The sequence below is a fragment of the Notothenia rossii genome, assembly GCF_949606895.1.
Source record: "Notothenia rossii genome assembly, chromosome: 8".
Lineage (NCBI taxonomy): Eukaryota > Metazoa > Chordata > Actinopteri > Perciformes > Nototheniidae > Notothenia > Notothenia rossii.
Window position 1 is genome coordinate 74,512,795 of NC_136906.1, and position 16,590 is coordinate 74,529,384.

General features: G+C 42.0%; 1 protein-coding gene across 3 annotated transcripts in view; it reads left to right on the forward strand.

Moving 5' to 3' along the window:
* jag2b (jagged canonical Notch ligand 2b) overlaps nucleotides 1-16,590 on the forward strand; it is a 57,711-nt gene that overhangs the window by 17,462 nt on the left and 23,659 nt on the right. For all 3 annotated transcript variants that reach the window (XM_079644770.1, XM_079644768.1, XM_079644769.1), the window contains exons 3-8: nucleotides 997-1,051; nucleotides 9,075-9,332; nucleotides 9,853-9,913; nucleotides 12,425-12,555; nucleotides 14,859-14,978; nucleotides 16,036-16,149. In XM_079644770.1, coding sequence (XP_079500896.1) covers nucleotides 997-1,051; nucleotides 9,075-9,332; nucleotides 9,853-9,913; nucleotides 12,425-12,555; nucleotides 14,859-14,978; nucleotides 16,036-16,149 — 739 coding nt within the window. The remainder of the gene's footprint in view (nucleotides 1-996; nucleotides 1,052-9,074; nucleotides 9,333-9,852; nucleotides 9,914-12,424; nucleotides 12,556-14,858; nucleotides 14,979-16,035; nucleotides 16,150-16,590) is intronic.

A 16,590-nucleotide genomic window follows, 5' to 3' on the forward strand; every position in this document is an offset into this window, starting at 1 on the left:
TACCAGTACATTATTCTGTATATTGGTGTTTGAAATGTTGACGTGAAAAAAGTGTAGAAGTTTAAAAACTAGCTGCCAATTATCTTTGTGAATTGGCTTCATGCTAAGCTATCCATACAGTTGCATTACTCTTCTCACGTAACTCTTTGCTGCTACTTGTTTCTGCATTGATGTCCGTTGAACTCAATGACAAATTTGTTTCCAGGGTTTGTGCAGCTCCACCACACCGCATTCTGACCTAGAGGAAAGTTTGCAGGCAGTTTGCCGTTCTCTTATGTCCTCTCTCCACATCTCAGTCTTGCAGCTTCTCTTGGCTTCTTCCCACAGTTGTACTTACCGTATGTTGCTCTCTTATCTTTGTATCATTGGGTTTCATTGACGGTGTAACTCAAGCGCACCTCGGAGTAACGGGGCCAAGTTTCATACGAGACTCTGTAGTAGCAGTGAAATCGATTATGCATCGTGTTTGTGTGCGTGTGAGCTGAAGCTTGGAGAAGAGTTGTGTGACTATCGCCAAAAAGATCATCCACATTATTCTCTCTATGTAAGAGGGACATTGTGATAAAAGGTCACGTTTACTTATTAGTCCATTTGGGAACAACATAACAAATGCTGTTCTAAATGTTCCCTTTTTACTGGGAAGAGTAGACGAGATTTCATGCCTAATTTGATGTCATGGGATTATTCTAGTAATTACAAAAACATATTATAATTAAATACAAAAATTATCATGTTTCAAACGTCAGACTTTAAGTGGGCTTTGACTAATTCTAGTGCTAAGAAAAGGAGACTTCAATTAGAGAATATTTGATCATACAGGAGGTTTTATAATATTATTTGCACCATGCATTGCTACTCCAAAGGACATCAGTCTGATCGCTCGGTACATGCACAGAAATGAGCTCTTGCTCGATGTGTTGGGGATATGAAGTAAAAAAACTGATGCTTTTTTGTCAAGATGTTCACCTGACTCACTTCTTCTTCCTTCCTCTCCAGCGGACGTACACGGTGATCGTAGCAGCCTGGGACTGGGACAACAGCACACGCAACAGTAAGTCTAAACTTCACACACCTCGAACTGCTGTTCATTTCATTTCATTTCAAACCTTTATTTAGACAGATTAGTCCCTTGAGATCATCGATCTCATTTACAAGGGAGACCTGCATCATTTAGTTCCACATGAAACATAAAAACAACATACAAACAACAGAGGATATCATATTTACATATTCAACATTTACAAATACCCAGAGTGTCAGAAAGCATTTCATTTAGACATGCCTTAAATACATTCAAAGAAATAAAAATGCTCAATTTCAATTTTGCCTGTAGACTGTTCCAAGCAAGTGGAGCTGCGCACATAAAAGCTGTCTTACCTAAGACAGTCCTTACTCTTGGCACATCTAACAAGACTATATCCTGTGATCGCAGACAATAGCTGCTTGCAACTTTCTGCTTTATCAATGAACAGATATAATACGGGAGTTTGCCCAACATAGCTTTATAGATAAAAGTGTACCAGTGACTGAGCCTCCGTACAGTGAGTGATGGTAAACCTGCCTTGGTATACAATGTACAGTGATGAGTAAGTGCTTTACAGTTAGTGACAAATCTCAGAGCACTATGATACGCAGCATCTAGTTTGCTTAGGTAGTTGGCAGGTGCATTCATATACAGCAGATCACCATAGTCCAGCACAGGTAAAAAGGTCACAGTGACTAGCCTTTTCCTGGCCTCAAGCGAGAAACAGGACTTATTCCTGAAAAAGAAACCTAGCCTAACCCTCAGTTTTTTAAGCAGGTTATTGACATGAAGTTTAAAAGAGAGACAGTCATCAAGCAAGATACCAAGGTATTTGTAACAGGCAACAACTTCAAGTTTTGTTCCTTGCGTTGATACAATATCTAAAACAGGCTCTGGTGACTTTTTAGCTTTTGAAAAGAGCATTATCTTGGTTTTATCCACATTTAAAAGAAGCTTTAGTTCAGAGAGCTGAGTCTGAATAATGTTAAAAACAGCCTGTAATTTAACAACCGCCTCCTGAATGGAGGGACCTGCACAATACATCACGGTATCGTCCGCATAAAAATGTAAAGTAGCTTCATCCACATTTTCACCTAAACTGTTGATATATATGGAGAATAAAAGTGGACCTAAAACAGAACCTTGAGGAACACCATTAGCAATGTTTAACCACTCAGAAGACAGCCCATCAAAGTGAACACATTGGGACCTTTCAGAGAGGTAGTTCACAAACCACCCCACTGCATGGCTGGATATGCCAGTACTGAGTAGCCTCTGTTTTAAGACACGATGATCAACGGTGTCAAACGCTTTGGAAAGGTCAATAAACAGAGCTGCACAACTCTGTTTATTATCTAGCATACTAGTAATATCATTTACCACTTTCATTGTTGCAGTGATGGTGCTATGTTTCTTCCTGAAGCCTGACTGATGTTTAGACAGGATATCATTTATACATAAAAACTCCTTTACTTGTTCACTCACAAGTCGTTCGAGCACCTTAGCCAAAACTGACAATTTAGAGATTGGCCTATAGTTATTTAAAATAGTTGCCTCCCCTCCTTTCAGTAGAGGCAGGACATAAGCAGACTTCCATACTTTAGGAATTGTATTTGTGCTGAGGGAGAGGTTAAAAAGAGAAGTAAGAGGTGGAGCAATAAAATCTGCAGCTATCTTTAAAAAGAAAGGTTCTACGTTGTCCGGGCCAGCCGGTTTCTTAGGATCTAACTTGGATAAAGCTTCATGGACAATACCAACAGTTAAAGGAGTAAAACTGAAAGGGTTTTCCAGACCACATTGTTCAGAGTCAAGGACTGGAGCGTTCACAGAAGCAGAAGCACAGTCAGTGACAGAATCAAACAGAGAGCCACAAGAGACAAAATGCTTATTAAAGCAATTTAGCATGGTGGCCCTGTCTGATATAATGCCAGATGCTGTGGTGAGGTACGGAGGTAGCTCATTTGGGATATCACCAGTGGAAATCGATTTTATGGCTTTCCAAAATTTACTAGGATTATTCAGGTTCTCTGTGGTAACTGACAAATAGTACTTTGACTTAGCACTTTTGACATTTGAAGTAAAGCTATTCCTTAGCTGCCTAAAGCGTAGCCATTCTACCTCTGAGCCTGATTTCCTAGCCTTTGCCCAGGCATTGTTTCTCTCATGAAGGAGACTGGACATTTCAGCAGAAAACCAGGGATTGTTTCGTCCCTTCACTCTAAATTTACGCAGAGGTGCATGTTTATCTATAATTTTTATAAAACCAAGATAAAAATAAGACCATGCAGTTTCTACATCAGCACACAGATCGATTTTTCCCCAATCAAAATCAAACAGATCATGTAAAAAACCCTGCTCCACTAAGTGTTTTTTATCTCTCTTTGTGATGATGCGTGGATGAAAGCTGTTGCTTTCATTAACTGTGATTAACAGAGAAATACACAGATGTGGTTTTAAAGGATTTTAAGTGACATTTCTAAAAAGGGTTTTAGCGGGCATGCCATCGTTTGAAATATGTTAAGCAGCATTGACTATATGATGGTTGCTTTCTACGATTTGAATCGATCATTTCAAGCAAAAATGCCCTCCAAACATCAATAATGGCCGCCGCTAGGATGAGAATATTTAATGCTTTCCTTCGATCTGCATATGAAGGTATCTGAAAGTGTTTGTTTCTTTGACTGTTGGTCAGACATATCACATTGAATATGTTAGTTAGTCTTTGGAGTATTATAAGAGATGTTTCTTTCTTTATCTTCCGATGTTTCCATTGAGATAGCACTCAAATAATCTTTAGACGAATTGAAAATAATCTTAAATGTGAGCTACAACCCTGCATTCAAAAATTAGGTTAAAGTTCAAAATAATGAGCGTATGACACTTCCTGTTCACTTCTTTAAATCACACAATGTGTATTCATGTTGTAAATGAAGTGTTTTGCTTTAAGCCTGTAGGTAGCAGGTGAAAACATGTTGAACCGTATACTGTAGCCCCTCAAGACGCTTCATATAGACTTCACGTCTTGGTTCTCCTCGGCTGTGTTGGCTGTAGCGCTCCAGCTGTATCCTGTTTTCCTTCAGTTATGTCCGCTGGGTGGACTCCTGTGTAACCCCTTTTTCCCGTCTGAGCAGTAGCCCAGTCTGGGAGGAAGAGGACCCATTGAGGACTGAAATGTCTGTGTGCATGGAATGGATGTAGCTTTGATCCGTGGACGCGGTGACATTTTTCACAGGTCTCAAGCGTTCTGTACATTGAAATATGTACATGAATGTATTTATATTCCATGCTGTCCTTTTCTAGTCTAAACATGCTGCTATTTTATTTATGAGGTCATTACATCCTGTTTTGTCCACAACTTCAAACGCACTTCCACTCGCGGACGCAGACAATGGAGAAGAAATAGATTTGACATCATAGCTCTTTGATTAGACGGTCGCATTCCTTGTGTAGTCGCAGAGCCTCATGTAACTGTGTAGATTCACAGTAATTAGCTCAGATGGTTGTGATGGATGTAAGGCCTTAATGTTGCTTAAGAAGCCGTCCAATTGATTTTCTGCCTCTCGCACTTCAGTCTCAGCCAAATTGCTTTAAGGTGGCAAAATAAATGCCTGTTTGATTCAATTCACTGGCATAAGATTAGAAAGGAAACGCGTGCCTTGCTTTTATATCAAAGTAAGAATTATGTGATTTTTAAAAATGTTTAAGCTCACCCAGGTTTGATTGTTTCTGTGTTGGACGCTGTTTAAAAGCCGCACTGAGGCTGCTGTCAGGGCGCAGACATCAGCTGACTTTAACCTTAATGTCATGGGTTCAAGAAATTCTAACGTCTGGAACAAATGCTCCTTTTAACCTCACTGAGAGATCACAAGGGGCGTCTGCTTGAAGTGGGAAACGTCTGCAGGGTCGCAGCGAGTCGAAGGAGCGATTGTAGCCTTTGTCCTGCTGGTCACACTCATTATGTTATTTTTGATTTGTTTTCACAGTTTAATATGTAATGTCATGGCACATGCATCACTTCACAAACATTTCATTTGAGAAATCAGAGCTTGAGTTTCACAGTTTGTGATCAAAGATGAATTTGTTACAACGTGTAGGAAAGCCACCTAATTGTCCCTTGGTATCAAAGCAAATACTTGGTTTAGGTAAAAAAAATAGCATTTGTTTCATACACACACTCAAGATATAACATGATAAAGGAATACTGTACCATATTTAACTCTCAGGGAAGCTACAACCCATTTTTAGGGAGTAATAGTTTGTGATAGTAGAATAGGTTTTGTTTTAACTGCTACTTGTTGACAGAGCTGGCATTTGATCGCTTGATGTTGTGACACTTTAAGACTCCCAGCAGTCACATTATGCATGGCCTTGTTTCTATTATTCAGACAACAACACTAATTTGGTTTTTAGTTTACTTCCTATTAGCACTGAGAACTGGATCTCCACCTATTTCCTTTGGACAAACCCAGACAACACAGGAATCTGCAGGCTCACATCCAACCACATATTGATGAAACATTTACAAAGGCGGTTTCTACAATAGAACTACCAAATACTTTTATTTAACACTAGAACCTCCAACGGGTACATGTTACCCGCAGCTGTTTTTTAATTGTATGTCACTTTTTTTCCATAACATATTGAAGTCTCCCAGTCCGTGACTTTTCCTGAAAGTGTGTTATATAGCACCCTCTGTTGTTAAAAATTGTCAATAGGAAATCAGATTGAAAAAATCGACAAAAAAACTGCAGTTTATACCCATATCCGCCAGCGGGTAATATTTACCTCATAGAAAATGCAGCAAACACGATGTGTTGCTATAGCAACGCCTTTTGTCTACTGCGGTTCCTTATAGATAGAGAGATAGATGGAGAGAGATAAATAGATAGAGAGACAGAGAGGGAGATAGTTATAGATATTGTAACATCTTGGAGAATACAAGATCTTGGATGACTGAGCTCACGTTGAGGACTTAATGCATGTGTGCAGGTTACGTGCCAGTTGAATAAAGATGGACACTCGGAAAGAGAGAAGTAGTCCGCGTCGTCTGTTTATGTAGACAATTATATGTCCATAGAACAGAACATTACAGATAGATCAATAGATATTTATAGATAGAGAGAGATAGAGAGAGAGATAGAGAGATTTGTACCTAAACAAAACACAAGTCTAACACCAAGCGTTTAAATCAGCACTGGTAGCGATATTTTATACTTCATGCCATCTGCACAAACTATATCATATGAAAAGCTGAGTCCACACAATCTATTGGTATACGTTTCATCCCTGTGCGATCAAAACTCACTGTTCTGTATGATAAATAAAAGAACATTGTACCTTGCAAATCAATAGCGGGTAAATGTTACCCGTTGGCGGTTTTAGGTATACAGCGACCTCTGGCGGTTTTAGTGTTAAGATAAGCATCCATCTAAAGGTAATTTAGTTCTCTGATCATCCTGAACTGCAGCTGGTAGACATGGAGTTGTATCGGGTAGTTTTGTGACCACTTGGCACATCTGTATCTAATGTTTTTACTGTTGCCTCTGCTTTCATGTTTGTTACAAGCATGTAAAGGTACATTTTGGGCATGCAATCTTTCTCTGATCCCCTTTCCCGCCATCCCCTCCCAAGTAAAAAGTATGGGAATTGGTGAGAAACCCTTCAGTGATGTTCGCAAAAAGAGACATTTGCAACCAAGTGAAATGTTGAAATTCATGACGGTGTATCTGTGGGACACTGAAACGTGTTCTTTAGCCTGAGTCAGCACCGGCCTGATGTCTTGTCCTACGTAAGAGCCCATCAGCGTGTTGTCAGTGAGATTCCTCTCCTCCGGCGTCACGTCCTCCAGTGCGCCCCCCCCCCCCCCCCCCCCCACCCCCCCCCGCACCCCTCCGTTACCCCTTGTGTTCTCAGGAAAGGCAGCCGGCTGTTTTCCTTGTGTTTATCGAGCAGGAAGTGGAGTGGACTGGGCGCCCGGGCTCAGTGTTTAGACACCGAGTGGACTGTGGGCCCGGAGCCCATTGTTCTCTATCTGACAACTGCCGGGGGTTATTTCTGTTATTGTTGCTTAATTCTGTCTGACATTGTGTCAGTCCCTCAGCAGAGGAAGGTGCATGTGTGTGTGTGTGTGTGTGTGTGTTCCTGCTTCAAAATGTCTATGGTGCATTGCAGTCCAAAGCTATAGTGAAAAAAGAAAAGAAAAGGAAATCGCAGACCCCCTATTTCCACAGAGATTGTTTGCCGGCTTCGATCCCACTGTGATAAAGATTGCTTTCTTTCTGCGAGCCGGAGCCCCTCGGAGGCAAACAATGTTTAATGGGAGCGTTGGCGCGCTGGAGGCTAAATGGTAGCAACCTCCCGACATGACAGTGCACATACAGACAGCTCAGAGGCACCGCTGTTGTGAGCCTTCACCAGAAAATAGATCAATTTGCAGACAATGAATTTCAATTGCGCACTTAAAATTCAGTGGGTACTTTCCACACAGGCACATAATGTGATATCAAAGCTTCCCTCTGCTGAATACCAATCCACTCTTCTTGTGAGGGAGTGACTTTACATCAGAATAAGGGAGATTCCACATCATTGTCGGTTTTCTGTGTTTCAAATAACTATTTTTTACTAAATGCAATGACAGATGGGCGCCTTCTTAGGTCTGTTTGAGTGTTTGCTTTCCTCCTGTTGGGAAGACGGACTGAAACACAGTTATGAAGGCTTATTGCGTTAATCTCGATGTTGACTTGTAGTGAGATTTTCTGCTGATTGTCTTATTGCTGAGATGCTAACACATACAGATCGTAGTGTATATAATCTTCTGATGAATTTATTACATCATTGACAGCTTAAGGACTTTTTTTCTGGCCCTTTTGTGAGCAACTCAACACTTGAATTATCATCAGCTTTTACGTTGATATTGAATAGTGGTTTACTTACGGTACGTCCACACAGCAGCTTTAAAAAAACTTCCAACGCTTCTCTGCCCATTGACTTTGAATGGGGGTGACGTCCCTTTGCCTCGCTTTTCGCCGAACTGCATTGTGGGGAAGCAAAGTGAAGATTTCCAGGATTTTCAGGATTTTCAGGATTCAAAAGTTGAGCAATGTTCAACTTTTGAGGCTGAGCTGGAAGCGTCAGCCAATCAAATCCCGTTTATGCAAATCTGACAGTAGCCAATCAAACCGCGTGCAAGCTGGGAGAGCCAGACCGCAGTTCATTTCCTCATATTCCAAACGATAAATTACGGTAGCAAATCACCCGGTTCTTTACGACCAGAACTATTTACCGGGATACAAACCGGAGGAACCAGGCATGGAGGGAGGTGGCAGAGACAGTGGGTGAAACTGAGCCCAGCTCCAAGATTTTTTCAAAGCTGCTGTGTGGACGTACCGTTACACATCCAGCAGCTACAGAATGAAATTAGCCATCAATTAGAGTCGTGTTTTTGTCCACTTCACGACATCCAATATTTCTTCCCTTTTTTTTTTATAAGCTGCATTTCTTTTGGTCTCTTCCGAATCCTTAGGGAAACAATTTGGTCAAATAGTAAATCGATCGACATACACTTATTTTTCGCTTTTTCAGTTTATACAACGCTTCAAAGAGCTTTTCCATATACAAGTCGCCATTAAACCATTCACACACCTCTTGGCCATCGGAACCAATTTGGGGTTAAGGATCTTGCCAAAGGACCCATCGACATGTTGACTCGGGACTGACCTTCTGATTGGTCTAGCTCCTGAGCCACAGCAGTACATCCCTAGTTGCTTGATAGGAATTAGTCTTGATGGTACCTAAGCTCCTAAATCCTTTCTGTAACAAAACAATTTCCCAATTTGTGATTAATAAAGTATATATCTATCTATCTAGTCCTTTCTGTAACATTTATCCTGGTATTCTTTTCTTCAGTCTTCTTCGGTTGCAGGTGATTTGTAAGGAGAGTAGGGGGTGTTTTTAAAAATGTTCATCTTCTTTGTTTTGTGGTCAAATGAGAACACACATACTCCCAACTTTGACGTGACTGATTTGCCTTCATCATCTCTTTTCGTTTCAGTTGATGAGGAGCTGCTGATCGAGCGCAGCATCCACACCGGTATGATCAACCCCGGAGACCCCTGGCAGACCATCCTGCACGACGGACCCGTGGCTCGCATCGTCTACCGCATCCGATTGCGCTGCGACGAAAACTACTACAGCAACAAGTGCAACAAGCTGTGTGTTCCTCGGGACGACTACTTTGGACACTACCGCTGCGAGCCGTCGGGAGCCCAGCTGTGCCTCGGCGGCTGGATGGGCTCAGACTGCAGGACAGGTGAGGGGATTCAACATTCAAGGCTTTTATTGTGTCAAAAATCTAATTTTAAAAATGAACATAATATATTTTCAAGTAAATCCTAAGTCATTTTGAAAGTACAATTTTCAAAACTCATGGTTGAAATGCAATATTTTGAATCGTTAGACTCGTAGGGCTTGCTTGTGGGTGGTGCTAGAGAGAGTGGGGGGGCCTCAATAAATCATCCAACTGACCTTAGTAGACGAAGGGTGAAAGGAGGAGGGGCTGGGTTGTTTTTAAGAGGGGGAAGAGTTGTACACGCAGGCTATAAAGTTGTCCCTTCCTCGCTCAGGGTGCCACGAATTCTCACGTCTTGTTGCACTCGTTAGAGCGACGGCAAACAAACAAGCTACCCCTCCGCCCACCTCTCTCTGGCCCTTTTTTCAAAGATAATAATAATAATAATAATAATAATAATGTGATTTACTGTGAAAATGTCTCCAATGGAGTTCAAACGGCACCTTTTTGAATTGTTTCTCTCTGTCTTTTTTTCCCTCAGCAATCTGCAAGCAAGGCTGCGACCTGTTACACGGCAGCTGCTCCGCCCCAGGGGAATGCAAGTAAGATTAGCGGGATTCGTACTCAGAAATGTGACCTTTCTTCTTCAGGATTTGTATTTCTTTCTGATGTTCACAATGCAGTTGGATTTCTTAGCTTTGTTCTTCTTAAACCCCCATGCTCAATGTGTGAAATACAGCAAGAATAATGTTTTTTAGGTGCCAAACGGAGGCGCCTTCACTTGTTGTAGCCTGTGTTTCTTATGTGTCAGCCTTTCTCTTCCCTCGTGGGCATCTTCACCTCGCTTCAAAAGAAAAGCAAAGCCGCGCCTGCCTTCTTGTATTTTTAGCCACCTGAAATCCTCCGCAGAATACCAAGCATCTCATCTGCTCTCTGCTGCTCGGACAGAAGAAAGGGAACTCGTCGGTGTGTGAATTTGACCACTGGTGAACGTCATATCCCCTCCCCATCCGCATTGCAGTCCTTTCTTGAAGGAAGGGAAGTGAATATCCCACCGTGTTATGTACATTTCTGAAAGTGGAAATGACAGTTTCGATAAAGTGACGTAGACTGGCCCCATAGGTCCACGTTTCCAGGATGTGGTGCATCCCGTCGTCATTTGTAAACCCCCTCCTCCCACCTGCCAGATGGAAAGAGACACTTCTTCCTTTATTAGGAAACGGCTTTGGCTCGGAGCCGAGGAAAGACAGGGGGATGACCAGTTTTAGGGAAACCGCTTCGAATTTCTGTGTGTCTGCCTCGATGCTTAGTCCAGCTTACAGACAGACACCAGGGGGAAGCGGCTTATTCTTCCCAAATGTCAAGTGCCAGTCAACAGGAAAGTGACATGAATAGAAGAGAGGCAGTAAAGACTCTTCCTGCAGTGGCACGAATGTAATGAAGCCTCAGGTCACGCAGAAAGCTGGTATTCAATCCCTCGCTGTCTCCTTTGATTGCCTCTGTTTCATCGCAGCTTTTTGGGCTTTGCTTCGTTTGCTGGTGCGTGCCTGTTGTTACGCCGCTGCATTGAGGCTTTTTATTTGGACACATTAGGCTTGTTCTGACATATCCGTCAGAGGCTTGCCTTTTCACAAAAATCTCTTGGCTATGCAGTTTAACTTTGACATGTCAACATTTCTACCTCACGCCTACGCTGCGAGGGCTTCATGACTAATCATGATATCAATGTGGCCAAAAATTAAACCACAGAATACCTCTTTTTTTTATACCTTCAAGCGTAAAGAGCTGTAAGGAGTCTCCTTGCCGGAGGTCTGTTAGTTTTATTGCCACATTGCTGTCAGACCCTCTGAAGCTAATCATATACAGTGGGAAAAGCATGCCAAGTATTCCCCAGTGCCCGTACACTACCCCCCCACCCCCCCCCCCCCAGCCTGAGATTTCCGAAAGGCCTCGTCTCTCAGAGAGACAGTGGTGCCGTCTGCAGGAGACTCAAAATAGCAGTCAATTGACGAGACAGCTGGCTCGATGAAGCTGCAGGATCACACACACACACACACACACACACACACACACACACACACACACACACACACACACACACACACACACACACACACACACACACACACACACACACACACACACACACACACACACACACACACACACACATACACATACACATACACACACACACACTGTGGATACACACAGTTGTCTCCAGCTTGCTCTCAGTACGGGAGACTGACCGTGCCACCCTCGTAGCTGCAGACTCTAACCCGAGCACAGGAGCTGCTGGAAGTATTCTTAACCCTCCTGCCCTGGAATGTCACCCTCCACTGAGATTAGTTGGCGGAAGGCCGTGGGATAGGTTGACACAAGAGCAGATACAATATTAGGTGTTTCCACTGTGGGCAGGTTGCACGCGACTGCATCAAGCAGACACAAGTTCACTGTCTTTGACTCTTGTGTGCATTTAGCTGCTCAGTGCTTTGAGTCCTGAATCAGCCTCTTCCTACAGACTTTGTAATGATGTTATTATAATCATGCATAAACAACTTCAGTGATGGCTTTGGTTTAGAGGACACTTGGCTTTTTGGGGCAGCCTGTCACTGGTCTTAAAGACAGTGATCAAGACCTTTTTTTTTAAGTCAGGATGGTCTGCTTATCCTTAATGTTTAAGTGAGTAATACATCGTGTGTTTTCATCAAGTTTCATTGACTTTCTTTTGGATATATCCACACAAGAAGTGGGAGAAGTCCACAAGATACAGAACAACTTGATTTTTGATTCCCCCAAGTACAACATATAAAAAGATATGAATATAAAATAATCATTTTTATATGTATTTGTCATCTTTTTGAAGTGCTATATCTTTACCTAAGATTGGTATCAGATGCATTTGAAAAGCAGTGAAGTCTCATTTAAAGTTTGTTCAATAGGGACCTTTCAACACTTTGCGAAATGTCATCACATGTATAATACCAAACACTGTTTTGATCTATAACCAAGACAAAGAAATGTCTTTCAACAGCCAATGAAAGAAGGGATTCCTCAGAGAGCAGGTAATGGGATTAGATGAGTGGAGTGATTTATGCGTGTGTGTTTGACAGGTGTAACTACGGCTGGCAGGGGCAGTTCTGTGATGAATGTATGCTGTTCCCGGGGTGCGTTCACGGGACCTGCAACGTCCCGTGGCAGTGCAAATGTGAGAGGAACTGGGGCGGCCTGCTGTGCGATAAAGGTATGGACAAGTCCATGTTTTCTTTTCTTTAATCGCCTCCCACACACAGCTCTCGTCCTGCACGTCCCCTCCAGCTACAGCTGCCTGGGTGTGATGAGTAAGAAACGAGCGAGCTACTCGGAGCAGAGGTGCAACAGAAAATACTTTTGAAGGAGCCACATATGACCATGTAGAAAACTGTAAAAATAATGCTGCTCAGTCATTTGCAGCTGGAATTGAAATGTCTTTTCTGGCTCTTTAGAGTACAGTGAACGCATTTGTTAACATTTCCCAACATTTAACCTGAGCTTCCCGTCAAATGGAAAGTTATTTTAAACTATTATTAGAGCTGAAACGATCAGTCGATTAATCTTATACATAATTACCTGATTATAATATTTGGCAACTATATTGATATCTTGATTTATTGCTAGTATTATCTCACATGTTCCTAGTTGCAGGTTTACATTGATGACGATTTTTTGTTTTATGAAATAATAAACAGATTTTCTTTATTTTTGGGCTTCTAAATGTCCCTTCAGACACAGTTTTGACATCTTATAAATCGAACAATGTTTCAGTTACAATCACTTTTTGGCAGATTAATAATAGGAATTATACTAAACGCCCTTTTTTTTTTTTTTGCCAACAAATGGAGAGAAATTAACTCTCACTGTAATAGAAAAATTATTAAATCAATAACAAAACGTAATATTGTCAATGCCAATCATATCACAGAGTATGATGTGGTCCCATCAAGCGGGCGATGTAATGATGGTGATATTTTTGTTCTGTATATTAGGAGACCAAACTTTAAAAAAAAAACTGCATTTAAAGGTACCTTAACACAGGGGTTCCCAAAGTGGGGGGTCGCGAGATGATTACAAAGTAAAAATGTAAAATAAAAATTGTTTAAAAACAATTGATAAATCTTTTTTATATATTTTTTTTAAAAATTATTATTAATAATAACGTTTGCATAGACATTTTCAGGGGCGGACTAGCCATCTGTATAATTTCCCCCCGCAACGAGGCTCTGTTTCTCAAACAAATTAATTCACTAGCACCTGTCGACAGGGGGTCGACAGGGGGTCACCAGTCTCTGGCACTGTTATTTTGGGGGTCGCGGGCTGAAAAGTTTGGGAACCCCTGCCTTGACATACCTACATATGAGGTCTGAATCCTCTCTCAGCTGGATAGTTTTACTGCCGTGTGATCCGAGCAGCAGCACGGACACTCGATCCCCGAATGCCTTCGTCACTGAGGGCTCTTCGGGGGATGAGAATGGTCCTAAGATCCCCGGTGGAGACAGATCCTGCTCTCTTATTCACCAGCTTTAGGCTGACCTGGCCTTTGGCCTGAGGCAGGGGTCAGACGGGGGGCTTGTTGAGTTTCTTCTGCACATGTAAAAGGTAACCATAAAGGTACATCTAGGAGGCTTTGTAATCTGTAAATACTGTAAAGGCTCCATCATGATGCAGTGCAGCAGAGTGTGTGTGGAAACACTCGGAGCTTCCTGTCAGAGCTGACAGCTGGTGGTCTGAACCGAGTGAAGATAGGATGGTGAAACGGACAAAGAGTGATCTCACGGGGTCGATCCAATTAACAGTCTGAAGGTGTGGAGCCATGAGGAGGCTGTAACACTCCTCCAATAAAAACGTGGAACAAACGTATATGGGGGATGTATAAAATCCCTTATTTTTAACATTTCAATATTCTAGTCTCTGTCATCCCCCCCAAAAAAAACACAAATTTGACTAAAGTAAATCTTCAGATTAAAGGTGGGGTAAGTTTGAGAAACCGGCTCGAGATACACTTTTTGTTATATTGCATGGAATGCTCTTAACATCCCGATAGCAATGAATATCTGAAGTGCTTTGACAAAAAATCCATAAAAATATTCACCTGTGGAAGCTGTGGTGCTGTAAAAAGCACGACCAATCATCTGAGCCGGCCCCGCTAAAGTAACTGGATGGCCTACCTGCCTGTCAGCCTTCCATCTGTGCACAAACTTATCTCGTGCCCTCATTGGTCATGTGCGCATTCGTGTGTACGTTCGTGTGTGTTGGAGGAGGGGCTCTGTAAGGAAGTGGCAGATTTTTTCCGGTTGTGTATTTTCAAATTCTAGCGCACTCGAGCTGCTTTCTCCAAAATGACCTACCCCACCTTTAAATGAATTATCATTACTCAACCAGAGACTCGAATTTGCTTTTCGTACAGCATGGTAACAAGGCTCTGTTTTCAGTGCCAGTCAGTCCTTCCTGCAGAATAATCTTTTTGCACTTCAGGAAAGCTCAAATCTGTCCGTGTGCGTCTTCCTCCAGATCTGAATTACTGCGGTCGGCACCACCCTTGTGTGAACGGAGGAACCTGCATGAACACAGAACCAGACGAGTTCCACTGCTCCTGTCCTCAGGGATACTCCGGCAAGACCTGTCAGATCGGTGAGAGAGAAACCACGCTGCTGCTCTCTTTGAAAAAGGACATTCACACACTTTTTTGTTCAATCAGGCTCGTTCTTCTGTCATGTACACCATTTCATCTTTCCGCTTCGTTCCCTTTGTGGTAGAAGCTCAGTAAGATAAGGAAGTCCTTTTTATTAGGCGATTCCTACAGCAAGAACATCCAAAACAATGCACTCATATATATATATATATACACTGAACAAAAATATAAATGCAACACTTTTGTTTTTGCTCCCATTTCTCATGAAATGAACTCAAAGATCTAAAACATTTTCTAAATACACAAAATAACCATTTCTCTCAAATATTGTTCACAAATCTGAAAAAATCTGTGATAGTGAGCACTTCTCCTTTGGCAAGATAATCCATCCCACCTCACAGGTGTGGCATATCAAGATGCTGATTAGACAGCATGATTATTGCACAGGTGTGCCTTAGGCTGGCCACAATAAAAGGCCACTCTGAAATGTGCAGTTTTGCTTTATTAGGGGGGTCTGGGGGGTCCGAAAACCCTAGGGTTAAACCCCTAACCCTAACATGTCAGCCATCTCCTTGGCATAGAGCTGATCAGGTTGTTGATTGTGGCCTGTTGGTCCACTCCTCTTCAATGGCTGTGCCAAGTTGCTGGATATTGGCAGGAACTGGAACACGCTGTCGTATACGCCGATCCAGAGCATCCCAAACATGCTCAATGGGTGACATGTCAGGGTTAGGGTTAGAAGTGCTCACCATCACAGATCTTTTCAGATTTGTGAACAATATTTGAGAGAAATGGTTATTTTGTGTATTTAGAAAATGTTTTAGATCTTTGAGTTCATCTCATGAGAAATGGGAGCAAAAACAAAAGTGTTGCATTTATATTTTTGTTCAGTGTAGATCCTAGTGAAACATGCTAGCTTTAACATTTTGAGTTTAGCATTGGAAACATTTTAAACATGATTTCTAATGTGTACTGGGACTAAGTGAAGAAAATGCCTTGAAACCTCTGAATCTTTAAGGAAATGTTCATTTTGTTGTTCTGTTTTAAACCCTCCAGCTGAGCACGCCTGTGTTTCCAATCCTTGCGCTAACGGCGGTTCATGCCACGAGGTTCCCTCAGGGTTCGAGTGCCACTGTCCACCAGGCTGGGAGGGTCTGACCTGTGCCAACAGTGAGTAACTGGTGTACATTTAAATTATCTCTGTAACTTATTTTCCAAACACTCACTCCTACTAACTGAAGGTTAACTTCTCAATACATCAAGGCTCTCTTAAAGCCCCTGTCACACTGTCCCGAAATTGACACCCGATGGACACACGAATATGGAATTGTGAATTTCGCACGAAGATGGCCCCGAACCACACACGAAGGCAACATTTACATTACATTTAAGACATACAACTGCAACGAAAGTAACACAAACAATTATGTTAAAGTATTATGATACTGTGCTGATATTTTCCGACTTTGTTCTTTACTTTCTCCGTCTTTATATGTAGAAGATATTAAGGTTTCTCCGTCATGTTGTTTCCATAGCAACAACAACTTCCTCGCCTTCAAAATAATATATTATATCCTTTTCAGTTTCACAGAACACAAATTGGGTTATTTA